Source organism: Camelus ferus, chromosome 5 (assembly GCF_009834535.1).
Source record: "Camelus ferus isolate YT-003-E chromosome 5, BCGSAC_Cfer_1.0, whole genome shotgun sequence".
Classification (NCBI taxonomy): Eukaryota; Metazoa; Chordata; class Mammalia; order Artiodactyla; family Camelidae; genus Camelus; species Camelus ferus.
In genome coordinates, this window is record NC_045700.1 from 39,965,652 (window position 1) to 39,991,312 (window position 25,661).

A 25,661-nucleotide genomic window follows, 5' to 3' on the forward strand; every position below is an offset into this window, starting at 1 on the left:
TGATTATACCACGTAAGAGAGAGGTCTCAGCAATGCCTACCTCTAGAATTCTACCCTATTAAAAACATTCTTTTTTTGTTTTCAAAAAACTTTTTAAGCGAAAAAAAAAAAAAAAGAACGGAGGGAGGGAGGAAGAAAGGAAGGGTCATCAGGAGTCTGCAAATCTCACTCATACAGAACATTCTGAGTTTGGATCCTGCCCCGTCACTTCCCAGCTGTGTGATTTTGATCAAATAATCTTTCTTAAATGGAAACATCCTCCTACATAAGATGGATATGATGAAAGTATCTACTTCACTGAGGTTTTTAGGAAAAGTGGATGTTATAAAACTTACTTACTTTTTAGCACAATGCCTGGTGCATGGTAAGGACTGAATAAATATTACTGATAACAGTAATAATTGCTAAGCTATTATCATTAAAAAAGCCTCTAGATTGATAGGTCAGAGGACTATCCAGGACTGAAGATCTCTCTATTTCTACAGGATAACAGAACTATCTCATGACACTCCTGACAGACAAAATGGGAATAAGACTAGAATGATGACACAATTATACCTACACCAAAGACAAAGGGTAGTACAAAGCAGACACTCAGTAAATACTGGTTGAATGGATTAGCAACATGTTGAGAAAACTTGAAGTGTTGACTAGTCCATTAGCATCACCTTTGAAGCAGGCTAGGGTAGCAAGCTTTGTTTTCCACTCTTGAATGAAGACACTAATGTCATCTCTATCTCTGCGCATATGAAGTAAAACTAAGAGGGACAACTGCTGTAATGAAAGAACACAATTCCATAATATCCTGACATGCTAGAATAACGCATCAAAATGAAGATTTAAATAGGGAAAGGTAAAATCTCACCAAAAATTTGCAATTAATTTCTAACAGTTATACACACCCTTGGTTTATATGCAATTCATAAGAAAGAATTTATATCAGGATTTTATTAGTCACAAGCAAATTAAGCTCATCATTGAAAATGCTCAAGGGGGAGACTGTATGGAACATCTATCACATATTTCAGAGACAAATTCTACTTTAGGTAAAAATGTTATCAGAACCATCTGTTCAATTCAGCAAGTATTTATAGAGTGCCTACAATGTCCCAGGCACAATGCTGGGGTCTGGAAATGCATAGATGTCTAAGGCCAACTTGGTTCCTGCTGCCCCCCAGAGCTTCCTGGAGAGTAGAACACTGATACGTAAACAGACAGATAATGCAAAGAAACTGACCTAGTGGCAGGGCACCTACCACCGATCTGGGAGGGGAAAGGAAGGCTCTCTCAGCTGAGTCTTCAAAGCGACATAATAGGAGCTAGCTTTTTAAAGATTAAGGAGAAAAGAGATGCAGAAAGATCGAACATCTTATGTAAAGACCTGATCCTCATCGGGTTAGATAAGAGAAAGAATGATGTACTAGAAAACTAAAAGGAGTTTAGTGCGGCTAAAGCACAGAGTATAAGGAAGGAAAGGTGGGTGACAGGATTAGAGGGTTGGTCCAGAGATGCAGTAGCCCAAGAGCCCTGTAAAATCAGTATTCACAGCCTGATGGGGATCTGAGGAATGGTTTGAAAGAAGAATGAAATAACCTGATTTGCTCTTTAAAACTATCACTTTACTATAAAAAAGAGAACTTGATATGTGATCAAAGAGATGCAAAATGCTTTGGGAAGGAAGAAGTGGCTAATAAGTGGTACCTATATGAGTAAATATTCATTTGGAAAAAAATTAGAATCCTGTGATTATCATATCGAAAAATAAGTCATGCTGTGTTAAAGACCCAAGTATGAGAAGTAAAATGTTACAACGATTAGATGACGATATGTTCATGATGTAGAAGGACGAAAACATTTCTTAAGATGCACAAAAGTACAAAACTAGATTTAACTAAATTAAAACAAAAATATTCTGTATTATGAGACACTGTAAACAAAGTCAAGACAAGTCACAAGTACTGAGAAAAGATAACTGCAATGTTTACAATTACAAAAAGATTAGTATCCATACTACATAAAGGACTCTTACAAATCAATTAAAAAAGACAAACATAATAGAAAAAAGAGATATTCACACAGAAAAAATATGAACGATCAAAAGCAAATGAGAAGATGCTTGACCGTACAAATATTATCTAGCTAAAGCAAATTAACATCATAATTAAATTTCATACACTCACTACATTGGCAAAAACTTTAAAATCTGAAAATACCAGCTGTTGATGAGAAAGGGTGGAAATGGAGACACATATAGTGCTGGTGGGTTTACCACCCTTGAGAACAATTTGGTAATATCTAGTAAAACTGATCATGTACCTCAAACAATCCCATTTTTAAATGCATACAACAGAGAAGCCTTTGCCCATGGGCACACAAATGTACACTACAGTGTGTTTAATGACAAACATTAAGAAGATTCTCTATTTTCTTCAATGGGGACAGGATAAATTGTAATATATGCATATAATGAAATAAATTAAAAATAAACTAGATCTACATTTACTAACATGGATTAACCAAAAATGTTGAATTAAAGAAAGTTGCAGATACACATACAATATATACCTTTACATAAATCATTAAAACACACTACAGTGCTGTATAACACAAAAACATAAAAACATGGAAGGAGAGGATACTCACCAACATCAGAACAGTGGTTCCCTCATAGTAGGGGGAAAGGAGAGACGAAACTGGATTGAGAACAAAGAAACGAAGAGGGGAGCTACCATATATGAACAAACTCCTATTTCTTCAATAGAAAAAATATGTACTTCTCTATATGCTTGCAACGATTTCATAATTAAAAGCATATTATTTCATAATTAAGAGCACATGCTACAATATGGATGAACTTCAAAAACATGCTAAGTTTAAGAAACCAGATACAAAAGGTCATGTAATTCCATTTCTGTGAAGTATCTAGAATTAGCTAAATGCATAGAGACAGAACGCAGATTAATGGTTGCCAGGGGTTGGGGGGAGGCAAGGATGGGAGGACTGCTTAATGGATACAGGGTTTCCATTTAGGGGGATGGAATTAAATAAAGGCGACTGCTGCACAACACTGCAAATGTACTAAATGCTACTGCATTACACGCTTTAAAATGGCTAACTTTATGTTCTATGAATTTTAGCTCCTCAAATGAAAAAAATGTTTTAAGCATATTACAGAACAAGACTAAAAATAGGACAATTGGTGAGGAGACTCTCAAAGTAATTATGAGATGATTTGGCCTGAACTATGATAATGGCAGAGAGGTCATTAAAAATGGATAAATTCAACAGTTGTTTTTCCAAGAGGGCTTTATAACCAATGGAATGAGGAGACAGAGGAATAGTGAGGAGCCAAAAAAAAGAACAAAGATCTCTGATTTTCTAGTATAAGTAGAGAGCATGCTATTCCCAATGAAGGGAAACACAGGAGAAGAAGCAAGTTTAAGAAGAAAAGCATTAATTTGATTTGGAAGATGCTGAGTGTGAGATGTCTATGGACTGTACAAATTAAGATATCTAGCAAGCAGCCCATGATAACCTAATCTAGACTTACATGTAGACTATAATTGAGGCACGGGAGGAGATGAGATCACCCCGGCAATAAAATGAAAATAAAAAGCTTTAGTATAAAACCCAAAGGAACACCAACCCTAACATCCTACAACAGAGACCTATAAGAAGTAGAAGCCAAGAAAATGTTTCAATAAGGAAAGAGTAGTCCAAAATGCCCCAAACTGCTGAGATAGCAAAATAAGCACTGAAGTAGGTCTTTAGGAATATGGTGGTCTTTAGAGATCTTGGTGAGAGCAGCTTCCTGCCAAGCTGCAGGAAAGTAGAGGAGGAAAAACACTTTCAATGTTTAACAACCCAGTAACCTCAATATTAATGATATAAGTACCAATAAAATCAGAGAAGCTTTAGAGAGAAAGAACTTTGGCTAGAGAAGAACTGAGAAGGAAAAGAGAGATGATAACCCGTCCTCCTAAGGACTACACAAAGCCGCTTCCCACAAATCTGAAAATCATACGAGCGTTTCTCAAATTTTTCCACCAGAACCACCAAAAATGCAAAAGAAAATCACTGCACAGCCCTTGCCATCTCAGGGTAGGCAATGACTCTAAGGTATTTGTTTAATTTGCTCCTAAAAATCCATGTAATTGTGCATTCGACTAACAAAAACAGGAGTGTTTATTTTTTAATGGAAAAGTGTTTTTCCCCATTTTCAATTAAAATTATTGTTCCAGAAAGGTGTTCCATGTTTATCATGCAACTTCCCATATGGCCCTCCCACAGTCTTCACACAGCCCATATGCACGTATACATCATATATACTCCCACTTGGAGAAACATGGAGGAGGTGCTTCATTCCACAAGAGTGATGTCCTCTGGAAATCTCTGCAGAAAGCATCTGCCAGGGCTTAAGACTCGTAAACTGCTATAGGCCCTGTAAACACTTCTTCCTTTCATTATTCTTAAAACTCTCTTCTTCAGCCTTCAAAGTATGTTTCAGATTTCACGGAATTTGATGGCCACATCCATGTTCAGGGAACTTTGAGTTATGCCTCCTCTTCATCTTTCTTGACTAAAGCATCCTAATTTACCAAGCACTCTTCACATGGAGCTTGTCCCAATGCTTTCAAATGACTTCTCTTGAAACCTTTCCCATGTATTTCTCAGGGTGCTGACATGGTTTGGTAAAGGGGCCCTTATGCCTTTGGGACAAAGACAGGTTCAGCCTAAATGAGGTCATTAAAACAAAACATCAAGTTCCCAGTGCCCTAAGATTCTAAGCCAATGACCTACAGTGTTCCAGCTGATCTTAATTTCCCTGGCACAGCACAGTAGGCGTACTGTAATATAATGCAAAATGTCTCTAAAGAGAAACTAGATACTGGCCCAAGTCTTGCCAATACACAGTTAAATAATACCAAAGTACCCCTTTCATCTGAATACTGGGCTTCACACACATATGTCACCCTTCCCGAGAATGAAAGTAATCTTCCACTGTGAATGTGGGTTGATTGAAAAGCTTTTACTGGACTCAGTCCCATAAAGCATACGTGCTTTTTAACTGGCACACATGGGCCAGTAAGACTGAAAATGCTTACAAGGGGACCAAAGAGACAAAGAACGGCACTTATTCTGAGCAAGGGTAATCCAAATTTAGAATGTGCTCAGAGTGGTAAATTAATACTCAAACGTTAGGAATATCCTGACGAGGATCTCTTTTTACATCCAACAACATCAGACCCCTCCCAGTAACTAAACTACATTTCACTTTCCTAAATTTCCTTCCCTACTCTTTATCATTTATATTCAACTATCAGTACATTCTCAAATACTCCCTCATTGCTTCCATTTATAATTACTTCCTCCACTCCTTCCTCATGCACTCTTTCATTCATTTATACTTTTATTCAGCAAAATTTACTGAGGACTATGAAATGCCAGGAATTGCTCTATCAGCTGGAGACTGAGTAGCATATAAAACAAAGTCCCTGCCCTCACAGAGCTTATGTTCTAGTGGGCAAAGGCAGAGAATTAACACATACATGTGTGAACATATAATATGCCAGATGATGCCAAGTGCTAGAGAGAAAAGTTAAGCTGGGTGAAGGAGAAAAGAGTGCAGAGGTGGTAGAAGGCAATGTCAACCTTCGAATTCTATCTGAACTAAAAATCATTTTTTAATGATCCATCATCCAGTAAATCAATTAGGGCCTTTTATAATACAACTGAAAACAATGAATTGTAAACCGTCTGACCTGGAAAAGATTTGTTACTCAGATTCATTCACTTTCTCAACTTCTGGACAGTTTATCAACAAGGCTTTACCATTAATGATGTGGTACCCTTTCACTTAAGTGCACTTTGTTCAAAGTAAAACACTTGGAAATGTATGTGGGAAAATGTTAATTTTATCACACCTTGGCCAAACCAACATATTGATGAAGGTTTTGGATGATTTCTTTCCAAGTTTTTTTCATAAAATGCTTTTGTCTTATAATGCAGTTTAAACATATTTTCATCAAAAGTTTAGAGCTGTAAATTTAGTTCATTCAATTTAAGAAAAATGTCAACCATGTAACTGGAACGTTAGCCCTCACTCTCAAATCAATCAGCCAAATCAGACTTCTGTTCTATCAAAGTTCAACTTCGCTTTTCAATTCAAAGAGAGGTATCAATATGCATTCTGAGAAGAAAATTATAGAAACACTAAAAATTAATTATGGATTATATCTTTTCGGAGAAATAGCTGAAAGCAGTCAAAATTAAAATCACCCAGAATTCAGAGTTCTGAGGAGTATGACAAAATGCTAGGAAAGGGATGGAATTCCTCTGGTAATTGGTGAGTGTACATTTCCACCTTGATTTTCTGCTTTTGGATATAATTTTTTTTAAGTAAGTATAAAATTAGAAATCACTTCATAGGTTGTAGTATTCATCATGATACAATTTTCTTATGGTTTTAATGAAAGCAAATGGCATATACTTTTAAAAATTACTCTAGCAGCTAGTATATTTTATTAATAGAAAGTAGAAAATATTAAAGCATTTTATGATAAAATAGGATGGGAACTGACTGGAATAAATATTTCATATCATTTGATATAATAGGTTTTAACCACAATATTAAATAAGACATATAAAATCTGAAAGAAATTATGTACAAATTATATCCTTGAGTTTTATCCAATTTATCTTCAAAAATCTGGTCGTCTCACAAAAGGATTTCTGTTACACTTAAAATAATCAGAATTACTAACTACTGCAGATGCTGTAGCACATCATCCAAACCTGTCCCCTTCAGGACTGAAGCACAATTAATTCCCCCAGCTGGCGGGGTGTCAGCCACTAAGACCTGGCTAAGTCCTCCCTGCCTGCTATTGCACTCAGCTGAAGAGAGCCACCAAGCCCAAGGTCAGGCCCTCGCTGGGAGGCCCAGCCTCTCTACCCTAACTCTGAACGGTCCTGTAGGGCCATCCCAGCTCGAGGTCCTAGGGAATCAGCTTGTGCCTCTGCTGTGGCTGCACTGCAGCCCGGCTTGCCCCTCTGTTCATTCCCACAGGCACTGCTCCCAAGAGCTCTGGGCCCCAGCAGGCTCCAAGTCAGTTTCCTGGGGACCTTCCCTCACCTGCAGCACTAACCTATATAACGTCAGGTGTTTGTAGGTACGTTTTCTTTCAGCTCTGGATGTGTCCCAAGTATTGAGAATAGTGGAAAATACATTTAAATACACGACAAAAGGCCATTTTCAGCGTTCGGTATTTCCCATGGAGGCGCCATTTGCTTTGTTCTTAGGAAACTCTCCCACAGAGGTTATCTATTCTTTGACATCAGTCAGGAGAAGGAAGAACTGAGGTCAACAAAAGAAAATTGAAAAATAAAAATTAAAATTGTTATTATCCCATTACACCATCATATATCTGAATTCAGAATATTTCAACACAAGCCCAAGATCCACATTTCTAACGTGTCTTCCCTTAACAGAAATATAAGGCATAAAAAGACAGGAACTCCTCCTGATTTGTGGTACTTGATTAATCATGTAGGAAGCTTTCCCTGTGTGTGATGCCTTGGAGGTTTTCGTGCCCCGGGGTAATGCACCAAATGAGAAGGTTACTATAAATATAAGTGGGTTCTCAGGAAGATAAGTTTAAGGGAGAAGTACATATGGAAGATGAGGATCTGGAAACTGGTTATCTTAAATCTCTTGAGTTTGTACATCTCTTGGAAAATCTTCTTGTATTTCCAAGGGGTATATGTCTCCTCATGTCTACATCATGAGCACTGGCCTAAATCATTCACCAATGACATTTATAGGTAATAATTAAAACATTTGCTAACATTTACCCTTGCTCTGAGAGACTCGTATTATAAACCCAATTGATACTTCCACTTAATTTTTTCTAAATGTGTGGCTTTTTAACACACAATAAGCTGAAGGTTTTAACAATTCACCATGTACTTTTTACTTATAATTCCATTAAATAAGAATAATGATTAAAATCAGAAATACATCCATTCATTTCATTACACATAATCAAACTTTCCTATATGTGTAATGAAAGCAAAAGATACATACTGTTAAAATCTCACTGGTCCAAGATCCTAGGATATAATTTTATTTTTGTTAATAGAATCTGTTAATAAAATTAGAAATATGTTTTAAAATTTGATGAAGACGAGGATGATGACTGATCATGATTAGAATAAATACGTCAAAATATAATTTGTTAAACTGGTTTCAACTACTTATCTTTAACAGTCCACTTACTCATTAATTCTTTTAATCAAAGAACCCAAAGACAATGAAACCAAAATATTTTATTTGGAGAGAAAGACAGTAATTAGACCAAATAGATAAATGAGACCATTCAGATTATGGTAAGTACAACTAAGGAAATACACTAGGATACATGATAGGGTGGAGAAAAAAAAAAAAAAACCCAGTGTAGATAATACTTTAGGTAGACTAGTGAAAAAAAGGCCTCCTTGATAAGGTAATCTGATGCTGAGACCTAAAGAATAAAGAGGAGTCAGCTTCGTAAAGAACCAGGAAAAAAGGTTTCAGACAGAGGAATCAGCCAAACCTGAGGCTCTGAGGTAGAGAAAAGCTTGCCAAGTTCACAGGCAGGTACAGCTGCTTCTCCACTGTGGCTTTGTACACTGAATGAAGAGTAGGATGGAGGTGAGGGTTATGACCCAGACAGAAGCCAAACCACATAGAATCCTATAGGCCACAGTAAAATTCTGAATTTTATTCTAAGCTATCAAAAAGTTCTCAACCAGGGAATGACATAACATGATCTACATTTCTAAAAGTTCATTTCTAACAAGTATATGCAAAATGGACCCAAATGGGCTAAAGAAGAAGCAAGGAGGCCACTGACAAGGCTCCTAGACATCAGAAGACAGTGGCTCAAGTTGGGATGGTAGCAGTGGCGATGGAGAGAAGTTTATGGACTCAAGAATACTGTGATGAAAGATTTAGCACTACTTGACAAAAGGCCAGAAAGAGGACTCCTTGGTTTTTGGCTTGGGCAACCAAACGGATGACCTGAGAGTGGAGCATGAAGACTTTAGAGAAGGACTTTGAAGTTACGACCTCCGCAAACCCTTTAAGCCAGGCAGAACCAAGTGCATTCTGAACCTATGCCATTCTCAAATATTCATATCTAATCTTATATCCTTATTTCTAAGTTCAAGCACGATTTCACCACTTGACCTGGCCTCTTCCAGATGTGATACCTTTTCTGACTCTCTATTATTGGGACCTAGACTTTGACGGACAATTCCTAGTTTAACTAGCGCCACATAGCCCCCATCATCTCCATAAAGGTGGTGCCTGTGCACCTTGCCCCATGGCACCCAAATGTTCTCTTTATCACAGAAGGAGTGGTAACTATGTGAGAAGATCTGAACAAAGGCTGAGAGGGAATTTCTGAGGCCAGTGGGGCCAAAAAAGCCTCCTAAGACACCTGCACACTAAGGAATCATTCGTATTTTAAGAGCTATTAGAGTCACTTGTTCTAGGAATAAAATGAAATTGTAGTACTCTCTGGCCCAGAAAGTGTAGGAAATGGCTCATATCACATCACTCACCAGCAGCAGGACTAGGTTTGTGGATTCCCAGTCCAATAGCTTTCAGTTCCATCATACTGCCCCACATCTTCCCATAGACACCATATTAAAACATTATGCCCAGGATATTGGAACTTTCACTGACTGCCCTAACAACCTAACCACCACAAGTAATATTACATCTATGGAAAAATATATGTGAATAAACAGCCAGCCTATAAATGATCTTTTGGAACTGACAGAAGCATTTGTAAACTAGTTAAGAATGTGAATCCCCCTACTTGTGTTTATTTTCTCCATGACTTTGAAAAATACTAAATGAGTGGAACCAAAGGGAAGGACAAGAAGTAAAGGATGCTCGCCTTGTATCAGCTCACCCGTTTCTCTTCTAAATTGATTCTGAAAGCTTCCCTTCTGCTCCCATTCTTTGGCAAAGACTGGTGGCCATTTCCCAGGTTCTCCATTGAGCTATCCTTTACCTAGAGTCCCAAAAAGAGAATTCCCAAGTCTGCTTATCCTCGCTCAAATACACATCAGTGTGTGTGTGTGTGTGTGTATATATATATATGAGTTTAGTACCATTCTATAGACACTGAAATATTTCAAAGCAACATCCGTAAGACTGCAGAGAGCTTTCTTACATTAATTAAGGCCCACATTTATATTGAACTATGAATGACTTCAATTTTCCTTCTCTTGATAGAAATAATATATGCCCCTAGGGAAAAACAAACCAGAAGCTGAGCTTTCAAAGAAGTAAGAAAAATAAAGTCATATTGCAGATAAAAGCTGGACTGCAAATGTATCCTCCAAATTAACTAAAAATTAGAGGCAACCTTCAAACTGGAAAATAAAACCTTGACAAGCAGAAGATCTGCTACAGGGTTTCAGTTTTAAAACAGGAAAAGACAGCTGCCTTCTGCCTCAGACGAAGGTAACTACCATGAAGTAGGGACGATCCTAAGTTGATAGCTCCTGTCATCAGATGCCAAGGTCAGGATAAGGATCAAGGATGATGACCATCACTGAAGGGTGGCATCAATTGAAACCACTGTCAAATAAATGCCCTTCAAGTGAATTAAGTGATTCGAGGCAAAGGAGTTGGCCACAGTGAACTGTGCAGGCTGAGTCAGTCAGATTAATTGATAGGTCATCATATATCATTCATACGTAATAAGAATTTTGTCCACAATTTTTGTTTGAGACTTTTTCCCCCTAGGGCACTAGATGCCCATTGTTTCCTCCCCACCTCCATATGTCATACCTACTGAACCCACACTTCCTACTCACAGAATTTGTTCCACAATCCTTCCTCAGTGAGCAGCAGTCCATATCCCTGTGCCCTCTTGGCCACAGCTGACTGAATAAAAGCTAGACACACGGGGCTAATGACTCCCTCCAAATATAGACTCCAGTCCCTTATCAAGTACCGAGCCACTTATAGGAGGAAATACTTATTCCAATGGGGTGGCCATTTGGGACCTCAAGCACTGACACACAATCAAGATAAGTAAGGCTGCAGAGAAATGTCAGAGGATGAAATGGATTTAGGAGAAGCAAAGACTTTGTGCTGTGTTTGTGGGAAAACAAAAGAAAGAGAATGGAGGAAATGGCTGCCTTGATTTTTGCTGACTTTCTGATTCCCAATTCCAATCTCTCACGGGGTCAATGAACTTTTGGCCTCCAGGTACCATAACATAACCTTTCAGGCTAGTTCATGTGAAGCTGTTTCCTCCAAACAATCAATACCTGGATAAAATACCAACTAAAGTCCATTTGTAACATTCCTACCTTTTCTCAACTAAATGAAATTGTCTGCAATTTTCAAGTGTCAGATTGCCCCAGAGTCTGAGAGCAGCAGAGAATCAGAGTACCCCTGATTTTGTACATATGTCAAAAAGGAACAAAAAGAAGTCAAATTCCTATGCCCTTCACCAGGACATTATTATTTACTGGATTTTGCAAGAGGCCCAAGTATCTATATTTTTAACAAGCATCCCTGCTGATTCTGAGGAGGTTGGTCCAGTGATTACACTTTGAGAAGTACTGTTATAAAGCCTACTTTAATGTTGCTACAAAGATCTGTGTTGTTTTCAAACTCCTCCCAAGAAAAATGATACTCATCAAGCACCAACATTCAAAAGTAGCAGACTGCTAATGGAAACACATATTAGTTTGAAACCCTAATAGGAGCAAGTATTGTTTCTATTATATTTTCTGCATATATATATTATTTGCATCTCATTTCACATTAAGTAGGATTTTGTAAAATGGCCTGGGGGTGCTAAATACAACTTATATGCTGTTTCCATCTAAAAATGAATTTAAATTGCCAAAGAGCTCATTTAAAGACTCTGAGATATAACCAGTTTGTAATTTGAGGATTTCATGTATCATTCCAACTGAGAAAATTTGATTATGGATGATTTTAAATGATACCAAGGAATTATTAATATTTTTGTTAGGGAATAGTGGCATTTTGGTTAAATAAGAAAATATACTTTTCAGTGATGCATACAAAACTAGGTAAATATGCAATGACAGGATGTCCAGGATTATCTTTAAAATGCTTCAACAAATACAATAAAAATTTCAAAAAGGAACAGATAAAGTAAATGAGGCAAAATGTTGGTAATTACTGAATGCGGAAAACGAGACCATGGGGGCATATAGTTCACTGCCCTCTACTTCTGTGCATATTGGAGAAACGAGTATGTGAATTTGGTTAACGCAACAGCCACACAAGAACCACAGGTTCAGCACCATACAAATTAAGATCATTACTGACAAAACAAAGAAATGACATCAGAGGCCCTTTAATTTAGGGACAGAGATGAACTTATCATTTGATAGTCCCTGACATGTGAGAGGAAAACAAAATCAAAGGCAGAGCACGTGGAAAATAATTTCTTAATTATTTGGAAGACATTTTTTATTTTCCAGAGATATACAAAAAGGTTTAATTCAATACAGAATATACCAGAAACAGGTTGGTGAGGGGCAAAGCACAATCAGCAATGACATTCTTTTTGATTTCCCATCATCTAAACTGTGGAAACAAGGACAAATCACTTCCGGTTTTTGTACTTTAAAAAAAAAATCTTAAAATGTGCATGACAGGCCCACTTCCTGGCATTCTTGTGACTGTGGACTATAAACTTCATAGAAAATCTAGTTATTAATAATACTAATAAAACTTTTTGACGATAAACCAATTATTTGATAGATTTTTTTCATATCAATCTTAAGAAGAAGACAGAGAAGCAAGCTAGAGAAAAACACAAAGAAATAGCTGGACTAGAGGAAAGGAAAAAGGGGGAATCTAGGTCCGTAGGTGAAGATTACCAAATGCCATTTGTTGTCCCTGCTCTTGTATTATGGGCAGGGTTGTAACTAGCAACACTGATACAGGTTTATTACTGTAGAACTCTAATGGTTCTTGATTTCTGTGGAAATTGTACCTCCCTAAAAGAGGGCTGTCAAAGCCTCAAGAAATCCAGTTTTCAGGTCCTGGCTGTGACACCATCAGCTGCATAGCATTTCTTAGCCTCAACTTACTCATCTGTAAAAGAAGAGCACTTAACTAGATGATCTCAAAGATCTCTTCCAGCTTGAACATTCCACAACACACTATTTTTCATAGGTGATTCTTTTATCTTTAAAATCTTCAGAGGCTTTATTTTGGACTAGTTACACTGCATAGTTCTGGAAAGCAATTACCCAGAGCTACTACACAAGCTGATCCAAGCACAAAAATTACCTGGGGGTAGACAAACTCGAGAAAAGAATGGATTATTTTACAGGGGCAAGGGCTAAAGATCTCTTATTCTTTCCCTTTCTTCAAATAATAAGTGCTAGGGTATGATTTCCTAGTAAATTTCAATCAGTAATAGAAAAAAAAGAAAGATCCCTAAATTCATAAGTTAAGTCACTTTTAATACATAATTTAAATCACAAGCAACTTTTCTGGACCATGTATATGGAAGGTACATTTTATATCTGCTTTGTTGGTAAACACAAAGAAATATGCTTAAGAAATATATCTAGTCAGTATTATTTAAAAGGAGGGGGGGATAAAGAATCTAGATTCTATGTCATTCTAGCTCCTATTTTAAAATAAAAATACTGAAAGCCTACAGTATTATATGCTTTTTATATTGCAAAAAGATATCTTATTTTCAAAAGTAGATAAAGCATATCCTACTTATGGCTTCAATGCATTTTACCACTCATGCATCATGTAGATATCTCAAATTGTAAAAAAATACTTATGACCTGTAAAATGAATTTTGACTGTGATTTTGAAAGACCACGTGAAACTTAGCATTTCTAGTCTGGATTCTTTCAAATTTTCTGGTCATTTATTTGTAAATAACAAGTGCAATTCTTCACTTTTTCTATGGGGAGAAAAGAATTACTGGAATAGTTAAACAAAACAAATGAAAAGAGACTATAAAAGAATAAGACATCATCTCCTATAACGTTTCAACCATAAATAATAGAAACCTATCGAAAATAGTCATTTACATCACCTCTGAAGGTCAGAGATAATTGGGCCTGAAATACCATCTTATAAAAGGGTAATCTGTGTCACAAAGACATTGAGCTTGAAAAAAATTACTTACATAGAGTCATCTGTTCCCAAAACCTCCCTCATTGCAAAGAACTGAGCATATACAAAGGAATGAAAACAAAGGATTGGTTCTAAATGTAATAAAAACAAAGGATCAGTTCTAAATGCAAAGTCTAGGTGGAGAAAAGGAACCATAAAAGAATGCAAAAAGGAACTTTCCTCTTCCCCAACTCTGGAACATCCTTCTCCTCGGGGAGACCCGAACTTTTGGGCCAAGGACGAGATCAGCAGTAAGGACACTTCTCAGGTGGGAACACCCCTTTGGGACTCCAGGAGTCAAGCCAGAACTCTTTGCTCCTGAAAGAGTCCAGCTGTCTTTGAGGGTGCAGTGTTCTCTGAGAAGGTCACTGTGGAAACTGGACGCAAGGCCCCAGCAGGAAACCAGCTGGAGTCAAGAGTAGCATGGCACCCGTTTCCCGTTTTTGCCAATTTGCTAAACTTGGTCTGAAGAAATGTTATCATTCCCCAAGGTAAAATGTCTTCCCCTAGGATGATGACTACTGATGCTCTGACTTAACTCTGACATTTGGATCCACTCTCTCTTTTTACTCCCTCTATTAACTTGAGCATAAAACACTTATTCTCTCTCTATTCAAAACAAACCCTACCCTATGGGCACATCTGACAGACACAGGCATTCTCCCGGAGCTCATTCATGAAATTAAAGTCAGAGTAAACCCAGTCCTCTCTCCCTCTTCTCCCCTTCCTCTGTTCAACTCCTAACTCCTAACCCAACCCCGAATCAAAGCCCCACCTTGATAAACATCCTTCGGATGGAATTTTTGCTTGGCTCAGTGCCTCAGAGCCTAAGATGGTTCAAGAAACATAGCAGGCCCTTCCTAAATAGAGAAACAATCTATTAAATTCCTCAAATGACTATTATGCCATCATCAGGCATTTCCTTTTCCCATTCTGGATCACATGGACAATCCAGAATCAGTTTTTTCCATCACCACGATGCACAAACAAATCTATCATTCATATTCCCATCTTAGATCTCAACCCAAAAGCCAAACTTTTAAAAGGCTCAGGCATTTAAGCAGCACTCTGGCTTTAAACTTCACCCTGATAATAAAGCTCCAGAAAGAGTCTCCTCCTTGATCATCTCCCCATCCACAGTCTCAGTCCTACTCACTTAAGGACTTGCCACCTCCGCCAAAGACTCTAATTCAGAACATACCTCTGCTCTGAGAATATTTACTCCCACTTTCTCCAATCCTTATCTGAAAAGCACATGTACCAATTCAATTTCAACCCCTCTTCCCCCAAAAAACAAGTATATAAGCCTTGTTATAACAGATGTCCATCAAAATACAACATCCCATGGGATGCTCCTCTACTGTCTCTACTATTGATGTATGTTATCAAGAATTCATCTATTTCCTGGGGGTAGTTCCTTCATTCCTAAAACTATAAACACACATTACTGAACCCATCACAGGCAGTAAAAGTGCAGGAAAAAGGAAAGAGAACAATAGATGTGGGAAATAATCAACTGTCTTTTCCTCTCCATTCATTATGCCTCTCCTCACTGCAAGCACCTAACCATTTAAATTTATTGCTACTACCCTTACAAGAATAAGGTACATTTTGCCTAGTGAAGCTTCTCTTTGTTTTGCTGATTCAAAATTGGGCAGATGTATATTCAGAAGAGCTGGGATTATCCTAGGATACATAGATTTTTTTCCCCCAAAAAAACATATAATTGTGATGGATCTCCCCATAGTTGCTTGGTCCTTGAAGTCTAATTTGCTTAAGTCAGTCCCAAACTAGAAACTTGAAAAGAAAGGAAATCATAAAAATTAAGTCCATAAGCTAATCATCACTTACAAGTCATCTGCTTTCTGCAGCCAGAAGCCTCCGAACTGAGGAATTCACTAAAATGAAAGAAGACCTGTAGAGTCCTAAACTCCAATCACCTTTCACCACAGATTCACCATTATCACTTTCCTTTAATAAATCAGGTTGACTTGGGTTGAAAAGGTGAAAGGTTAAGGAAGGTATTAAAGGAACCAATCAATCCCTTTCTCATCCCAATACCACTGATCTCACGTTGACTTACAATTCATCATCTACTATCATATATAACTCTCCCACCTACAATGTGAATAATAATAGTTCCCAGGCTCTGTACTTTCATATATTCTTTCGTTTAACCCACCCCAAAAGCCTGACAGGAAAGTTTTAACATTCCCACTATACAGATGTGAACACTGAGACCCTAAAGGAAACTAATGGCAAAGAACTATGTCAGTCAGTAGTTATTTAAAATAGGCCATGCTAATCCTTTGTTACTAATGTAAGTTACTGAGTATCTTAAAGACTAAATGGACGTATAACTCCTAAGATTTTTGAATTTGAACATTTTAAAATGCATACCTGTTTTTTCCTTGAATTTGCTTTGGGAAACAGGCCTGCTGACAACACAGATGTAAATGGAGAGCAGCATAGCTCAGGAAAAGGGTTTGGAATAGATGGCATTTCCAGAACATCAAGATCTTTCTTTTTTCTCCTACACCAAGAGAACATAGGATGTAATTTACATAAAACAGAATGTAAAATATAATTTCTGTCACGATTAAAAAGTTAAGGCCAGCACGTACCACTCTGTGACAACACTGATATTATATAAAGTATACAGCAAAGGTCTGTGATGTACTTTCTGTGGGTCAAAATAAAACATGTCAATTGATATAAATCAATCTTCCATAGTATTCTTTTTTTTTTTTTTTTTGGCTAAAAAAAAAAAAATCACTGGGCCTGGAAACCCCATTTCCAGCACTTTTGATAATTTTCCTGAAGCTGAAATACAGACTACACAATTACTGAGGCAAAAATCATCCCGAGGAGTTAGGCACTGTTTTGTATCCATTAAATTGACAAAGTCCATAAACATTTAGTGAATTCATCCCTATTCTATTTTACTAATAACTTTTGAAAGTTATGGTTTATTAATTATAGCTGTGGTTCATCTCACTTCAAATTTCATTCACAATGTTGCCCACACACAGTCTGTTGATTTTTCAAGTGCTTATAGATACTAAACTGCAAGGCAGTGTTTTTGAGGAGGTAAGTGAATAGAACTTGCTAGTATAAATGTACTCGAGTCCACTGCAGAGTAATTTTAACTTCAGTGAAGTTGAAGCACTTTGAAAATCTGGGGGGAAAAAAGTGCCATTTAAATGTATGAATATAAAGGACTATAGATTTTTGTATTGCTGCAGGCTTTTTCTTTTCTAAAGTATGTGCAAAATTGTTAACTCTACAGGCACTTAATGCTGAATGCTATGGAGATTGGGAAACCTTTTAAAGCCTCTATTCTTTCCTGCTGAACAGCAAGACTGCTCAAATGTCAATCCGCGCTTTGCCTCTCCAGGGTCGCTGTAAGACTCTATGTGGGAGGTGAACTCATTTATTCTATGATTTTTTAAATATATAAAAGAAAAAGAATTTTTTTAAACGCAAGACCACGAAGAAAAAAGGAAGGGGGCGGTCAGCCTGGAGCCTGGCCTCCTAGTTCACACGGATGGGCAGAAGCGAGAGAGATCCCGAGCTTCAATGAAACGGTGATGCTATTTATAAGGCGCTGGGAGATCGCAATGTCCTGCTGATCCGGTAGGAGCCAGCTCAAAGGGAATTGTCTTCAGAGACTTTCACAAACTTGGCCCAGCTCTGGGCACATGGCTCACCCCCGAGGACCGCCTCCTCACCCCCTCGCCAGCTGCCAACCCAGGACACTCCCCCGCGCCCTCCGAGGGCTGCCTACCTGTCTGCAGCACAGCCGCGAGTCCCGTCCGGAGGGGGCAGGAGCGCCCGCGCGTGCAGCCAGGGGGCCGGCGCCAGGTCGCGGGCGTCGCCCCTCCCCTGGGCAACGCCGCACACCTGAGTAGCCAGAGGCGAGTCCCGAGCAGCCGCCCGACCTGCGGCGCTCTGCCCATCTTGCAGGGAAGTGGTCATTGTCGCCGGCCAGGGGGCTTGGGCGTCATGAGAGACCCCGCGCGGGATTAGAAGAAGGTCGGGCGTCGGGAGGCGAGGTGCCGGCTCGGCAGCCCGAGCGCGCTGCAGGTGCGGTGGCCTCGCCGCCTGCGCTCCGGGCCCGGGTGGCTCAGACGCGCGGCGGAGCAGTAGGCGAGGCGGCGGGGGAGGGGAGGGGGCGGAGGAGGAGGGTGGGGAGAGGGGAGGAGCGGCCGGTGGGTGGGGGCCGCGGGCGGCGGGGCGAGGCGCGGAGGGGGCGGGGAGGGCGCCGGGAGCCGGGCGTGCTCCGCGCGGGGCCCGGGGCGCTGGGGTCGCCGGCGTGGGGCTCGCGCCGCCCGTGCCGTGGCCTGGCTGCTGGTGCCCGAGGCTCGGGCAGCCGCCTCCCCAGGTGGGCGTCCGAGCGCGAGGCTGAGCTCAGGGTCGGGGCGGGCCCGCGCCGCGGGAGGCGGGACCCATGTGAGCCGGCGCTCCCAACGGGCCAGCTTAGCCGACCGCAGGCGGGACAAGGGTCTGGGCAGCGCGGACCCCCAGACCCTTTCATTCTCCCTGACCTGCCATCTGAGATCACCTAAGCTGACGCCGAGCCGCCATGACAGGCGCCACCGTGCCAGGAGGCCAGGGGACCAGGTTTGTCCCGGCCCTTGCCCCGCGTGCCTCTTCTTCCTTCCACTCCGCTGCTAAAGACAAGGGCGAGGGGAAAGGAGTGGCCAGGGCAGCAGGGATTACAATCATTATAGAAAACTACTGAGACGTTTGAGAATTCTCAGTGAGGTATGAGTAAACCTGACGGCGTCTTAGGAATTAGAAAAATTATTAATTTTATTCTGATAAGTGCAGCTCTCATTTAATGAGATTGGGAAACCTTTTAAAGCCTCTATTCTTTTCCTGCTGAACAGGGAGAACCCCACCCTGCCTTGTCCTGGTCCACCCTCACAACAGAATGTTTGCCCCATTTTACAGATTAAAAAATTGGGGCTCAAAGTCTCGGGGTACCTGGTACAACAAAGCACTAGTAATTGGTGCAGTCAGGCTTCCAACCCATTAGATTCCATGCCCAGAATCCAGACTATTTGAAGCACTAATTACATTGTGCTCACCCTCTGAGATGCAGCAACCCTACTCTGAATTCTGGGTGGTAATTGTTTCTGCTCTTCCAGTAAGGACCTCCATCCCAGCGCACTGTTCAGGATTTCCAAATGTTTTACACACCCTTTGTTCTTTGACCAAATTAGGTAACATCTGTCCCTGGCATCTGTTTCACCAGGTTTTCTTAACCTTCACAACCTCTGTCCAGGGAAAGGCAAACACTGCCTCCTAAAGAAACTGGCAAAACCCTCTCCTCCATATCCGTGCGCGCGCGTGCGCACACGCTCATCTTCTCATCAACCACTGCTGACGCCCAGGGGTCACTAACCCCCAGCCTGTGGGAAACCTAGAGTACTTCGTGGAAGAAGAAAGTCTTTGAGTCAAAGAGCTTACAGAATCCAAGTTCTTCATTTTCTTGATGTCAAAATTAAGACCCAATATAGAGCAGTACTGCCTTGGGTCACACATTGGGCATGGCCTCCAGGACACTTTATACAATCCAATGGCTAAGCCAGGACAAAATGGTAGTTCTCCTGTGGGATAAAATTAGTAAATACTAATCATAATGATAGCCAACATATATTGATGCCAGGCAAAGCCCTCAGTCACATCCAGATCCCTGAAGTATGGTCTAGATTCTGTGTGTGGGTTTTAAGAGAGTTTATTGTAAAAGCATACAGATATGTTGAGATCATTCCAGCAAAATAAAAAAAAGAGGCATGTATTTGCAGATTATTTGAGCCAAAGACATAAAGAAAACTTTCATCATAATCATCATCGTCAATCATTCCTATTTTCATCCAGAAGTCTTGCAGGCAGCCATTGCTCCTTTCTAAAAATGATACAATTTGAGCATTTTAGCAGGAGAGTGAATCAATGGCTGAAGTTTGTTGTCCCTTCTGTACTCTCAGCAACACCCCCCCCCACACACACACACACAGCAGGCTGTCTTTTTTGTCAGAGAAAATGGTAGGTGAAAACTGTATCTTTGGAATCACTGGAAATACTATTCCCAGTAGAGTACTCTGCTCTATTTCCCAGCATAAATTCTTAACCTCAGGAAAGAGTATTCATTGGTTAGAATGAGATCCCAATTGTGTCTCCCCTCTCTGGGCGTTTTCTCATTTAGTGGAAATCCTGGGATTGTCTGTATGCAGGCTGTAAGCTCCTCCTCTAACCCCCATGGGTAAAAATTGTAATACCTGCAGTCATCAGGAGCAAAAAGGAAAAGAACAAATCTCTGAGGAATGAGAACCTCAATAGTTTTGTCTTGTAGACTGGCATTAAATATTGAATTTACTTCCAGACACCTAGAGAATCTATACCAAGAATGATAGAATTCCCTCATTCACGCTTTTGAAGAAGCCAACAAAAGAGCTAGTTTTTGTATCTAAGAGGTTTACCCCCAAAAAATGATTCTAAATAGAGAACTGTTTGCAATATAAAAGGTGCAGAATACTATCAGACCTAGTACAGCCTAAGAGAATATGGAGGCATTTTTCTGTCAAAAGGGACGTTAAAAAGAGAGATTTTCCTCCCCGTAACTAACAAAGATATCTGAAACAATAAGGTAGATGTGGTACCAGAGAGCGAGTTCTCCCCTAGTGGCTGTTGTCTCTTTTGACTTGAGCCAGTAAAATTGCTAAGGAAGCAGTTTGTCTTTGGCCCCTCCCACATTTGTAAGCCTTTTCTGCCCCCTTTGTCTCTCTCCAGGGATCGCAGCCTTCCTGCCCCTAAGGAAAACGTGTCCACCTTTGTTTTCCTCTCTCCCTTTCTCATCAAATGAAACTTCTTAACCCTTTATATTGGGAAAGATAACCCATGTACAGAAAAGAAGTTCAGAAACAAAAATGTATGATGACTTATCACAAGGTAAACGCTGAGTTAGGTCGTGTAATGCGTTACTGTCAGTCCTCCAAAAGCCTTGCCCTCCATTCCAGATTTTCATAGTAATCAACTCAGTGTAACCGTAAATAGCCATCCCTACCCACAATAGAGTAGGTTGTCTGGTTTGGACCCTTAATATAAGTGAAATCATGCAGTGTGACCCTTTTGTGCTTGCTTTGGTTCCCTTAACATATTATTTATGAGATTCTTGCATGCTTTTAGAAGCAGCTGTGGTTTTTCCAATTCTTCTATTGTATGTAAATACCACAACTTATTTACCCTATCTACTACTGATAAGCATCTGGGCTCCTTCCAGCTTTGGGCTGTTATTAGCACTGTGGGAGTGAACACTTAACACCATTCTCTTGGTGCACATATGCATGCATTTCTGCTTGGCTTGTACAGGAGTGGCATTGTGCGGTCATGGTGTGTCTATGCTCATCTGTAGATACTGCTCGTGTCTCTAATTAATTGTACCGATTTTTCACCATCACCAGCAATGCATAAGTTTCCCTAGTTCTTCACATCCTTGACAATTGGAACATTATTAGAATTTTTGCAGTGGGCATTCTGGTGAACATATAGTGATATCTCATGGTGGAATTTGACTTTTCTTGATGAGTAAAGAGATTGAGCACTTCTTTCACTTGATTATTTGCTATTTGGACATTCTCTTTTGATAAGTACCAATTCACATCTCCTTCCCATTTTATGATGGGTTGTCTGTCTTTTTCTTATTCTTTTAATATTCTAATTACCAGCTCTTTGTTAGTTAAGTTTTGTAAATCTATTCTCCCTTTTTGTGTCTTACATCAAGACCTCTAAATGGTATCGTTTTATAAAAGGAAGCCCTTAAGTATAATATAGCCAAATTTATCTTTTTATGATTGTATTTTTATATCCTGCTTAGAAAATTTCCCTATATATTCCAGAAATTAATTGTTTTGCTTTTCACTTTTAAATCTGTGATCCACCCAAGACTGATTTTTTTTTTCTAATGGTATGAATGTGTGAAGGTGTGGAGTATAGAGGTTGTTTAATTTTTTTCCCCATAAGTTGGTAATTGTCATGGGCTCATTCATTGGAAAGATTATTCTTTCCTCACAACTGTGCAGTCCCTCTTTTGTCATAATTCAATTGTTTATCTTTCCATGGGTCTTTTCTGGGCTCTTTCTTCTATTCCACTGATTTATTTATCAATATTTATACCAATATCTCATTGCTTGAATTACTATGATTTGTAAAAGTTGTCAATATTCAATAGAACAAGACTTTTCATTTTATTCTTCTTCAAGCTATTCATTTTAGGATTAGATTCACAATTTCTACAAAGACCTGCTAGGATTTTGATTGGATTGTATTAAATCTATAAATCAGTTAGAGGAGGAATAATATTTTTAAAAAATAATGGCCCAATCCATGAAATTGCTCTATCTTTCCTTTTGGTTATATCTTTAATTTGTCGCAATGATGTTTTATGGCTTTCTGCATATATACCTGCATATATACTTTTAAACATGTTCTTAGATATTTGATATTTTTTATACTATTTTGGATACCTTTTTAAATTTTGATTTTCTATCATCTGTTGTTGACGAGAAAAACAACTGATTTGTATGTATTGATCTTTTTATCCACATTGCTTTCACACATTAATTCTAAAAATTTCACTGAATGCAGTGAATTTTAGGTTTTCTATGTAAATGACCATATTATCTATGAATAATGACAGTTTTATTGCTGTCTTTCTAATTTTTATGTCTTTTATGTCTCTTTTTTAATCTTACTACATTGCTTAGGAATGAGTACAATATTGAATGTGAGTATTGATAGCACAGATTCCAGTCTTATTCCCAATCTCAAAGGGATAGATATTAAATATAATATTGTCATACCCTTACCATAAATATCCTTTTTCAGATAAGGAAGGAGGGTTCCTTTATATACCTTGTCTGCTAAGAATTTTTATCATGAATGGATATTGAATATTATTAAACAGTACTTCTGCATATATTGAATTGATATGGTTTTCCTCCTTCATTCTATTACAGTAATGAGTTATGTTGATTTTTTAATGGTAAACTAGACTGCAATCATAGAATAAACTGTATTCATTTTTAATATTTTTTCAACATTTTAAAATATGTTTTTGATAAGTTTGCTGATAAATATAATTTTTGCACATATGTTCATGAATGAGATTAGGCTGTAATTTTTCTCTCATAATATTCTTATGAGGTGCTGATATAAGGTTATGCTGGCCTTGCTAGAGGTGAGAAGTGTCTCTTTTTTTCTTTCCTTAAAGAGTGTTTATAACAGTGGTGTTATTTGTTCCTTAATAGTTGATACAGTTTACTTACAAAGTAATTTGACCCTGTGGTTTTCTTTGTGGGGAAAGTTTTTTTTAATATTTTTTAATTTTTTAATTTTAGGACTATTCTAAATTCTTATTTCTTCTAGTGTTGATTTTGATAAGTTGTGTTTTCTAGGACTTTATCTCTTTCATCTAAATTATCAAATATTTTAGCAGAAAATTATTCATATTTTCTTCTTAGCTTTTAAATACCTAAAGGGTTTACCATGTCAGCCTGTTCCTTATTTCTAGCATTGGATATTTGTGCCTTCTCTCTTTTTTCTTGATTATATTCACCAGACTTTGAATTGTAAAGTTTTTCAAGAATAACCTGTTGTCTGTTTATGCTCTATCTTGCTTATTTCTATTCTTTCTTTTCTATTTCCCCCCTTCTATGTTCTTTGAGTTTATTTGCTGTTCTTTTTTTTGCCCCCTAAATGTTTGACATGGAGGCTTATAGCTCATTGATATTTAGCTTTTCATATTTCTTAATATTCACATTTAAAAACATGTATTTCCTTTCAGTTATTTCCATAACTGTATCTCTCAAGGTTTAATAAGTCGTATTTTTGTCACTATTCAGTTCAAAATATTTTATATTTTCCATTGTGATAGAGATTTTTCTAGTTGTCTTTTTGTTTTGTTCTTTTTTTAAAAATATATAGTTTAATTACCTTGTCACAGAATGTACTTTGTATGATTTCAATCCTTTGACATTTGTAGAAGCTTACTTTTTGGCTCAGCATATGGTCAACACTTATAATAATAATATAATAATAGTTGTTTTCTGCAGTTGTTGGATTTATTGTTCTATACGTAATATGTTAATTAGGTCAATGTGTCAACCATGTTGTTTAAATTCTCTGTATTCATAATGATTTTTTATTTGTTTGTTCTACTATATCCTGAGAGATGTCATATTGAAATCTTTCACTGTGATTCCAGTTTTTTTTGTTCTATATCTTCTATTTTGCTTCATATGTTTTAACGCTGCATTTTTAGAAGTTAATTTTAGTGTATTATTTTACAAATTTAGAATTAGTAGGTCTTCTCAGTAAATTGAAGCATTAAACATTTTGAAGTGACCTCCTTTCTCTAGTAGCTTTTCAGCTTTCAAGTCTGTCGGATATTAATACAGTTTGGCTGATGTTTTATGGTGCATCTTTTTTCCATACTTTCAGCGTCAACATTTTTTAAACTCCATGTTTTAGAAGTGTCTTTAGTAAATGACATATGATTAGGGCTCTTTGCTAATTTGGTTTTTATCCAATTAGATGATCATTGCTTTTACTGAAGAATATTTGGGGTTAAATCTCTATCCTATTAAGTGCTCTCTTCTTGTCTAACCATTTCTGTGTTCCTTTCCCCTTCTTTCTTATCTCCTCTTAGATTACTTTGTATTACTCCATGTTTTCCCCTCTGCTTATCTGTTTGTCCCATCTGGTTCATTTTCGGTCCTTTTCTACCCTGCCTTGGGCCCCAGGAAGGTCAACTTTATGGATGACATCAAAGAACTTTCTTGCTTTCTGACTTCTAGTTGGTTTCATTCAGTGGAAGACATCAGCAAGAGATTGAACAGTGGGAAGAATATGAAGTTGGGATATTTATTCTCTTATTCCCCTGTCATGTGGCATGGCTCCTCTCCTACAGTGCAATCCACTGCATGTGTAAGAGTTACCTGACCTCTTTATTTAACCCTATGGGAATTTCAGGCTCAGAGAACTGCTCAAATGCTGATACTCTGGCTACTGCTGTTGCTGTGAGTGACAAACTGTCCTTTGTCTCTGACCCAGGAGTTTTGTGTCTTCTGCCAGCCTCCTTAAAACTACAGCAGGATAATTTGTCAACTTGCAAGTTAAGTAAAATCTCTGACCCTTCACAATTCTTGACACAGTGGAGTTCTGCACTATCTCCTTTTGTTATGTATTGTGTTGTTTTATTTAAACTTGGTCACATATTTATAAAGAGCTCCTTTATTAACCTCTTTTCAAATTACCCAGCTCGAGTGTGCCATCTATTTCCTGCTTTATTAACTGGGGACTAATGTACATTTTTACTTTTCTTTTAATGAATGTATCAGAGATTATAGCATATATTCTTGTATCAAATTATATTTATTTTGTTTCACCATCTTTCCAGATAATG

General features: G+C 38.3%; 1 protein-coding gene across 3 annotated transcripts in view; it reads right to left on the bottom strand.

Annotated features, from left to right (window-relative positions):
• The window catches only part of GRB14 (growth factor receptor bound protein 14), a 105,084-nt gene extending 86,741 nt beyond the window's left edge, over nucleotides 1-18,343 (bottom strand). For 2 of the 3 annotated variants that reach the window (XM_032479588.1, XM_032479589.1), the window contains exons 1-2: nucleotides 17,982-18,321; nucleotides 16,595-16,727 (exon numbers count right to left, since the gene is read on the bottom strand). In XM_032479588.1, the coding sequence (XP_032335479.1) occupies nucleotides 16,595-16,727; nucleotides 17,982-18,172 (324 nt within the window). In that variant the 5' untranslated portion in view covers nucleotides 18,173-18,321. Of the gene's footprint in view, nucleotides 1-16,594; nucleotides 16,728-17,981 lie in introns of all 3 variants that reach the window. The other variant, XM_032479587.1, reaches the window with a different exon arrangement.
• Nucleotides 18,344-25,661: the final 7,318 nt, after the last annotated feature.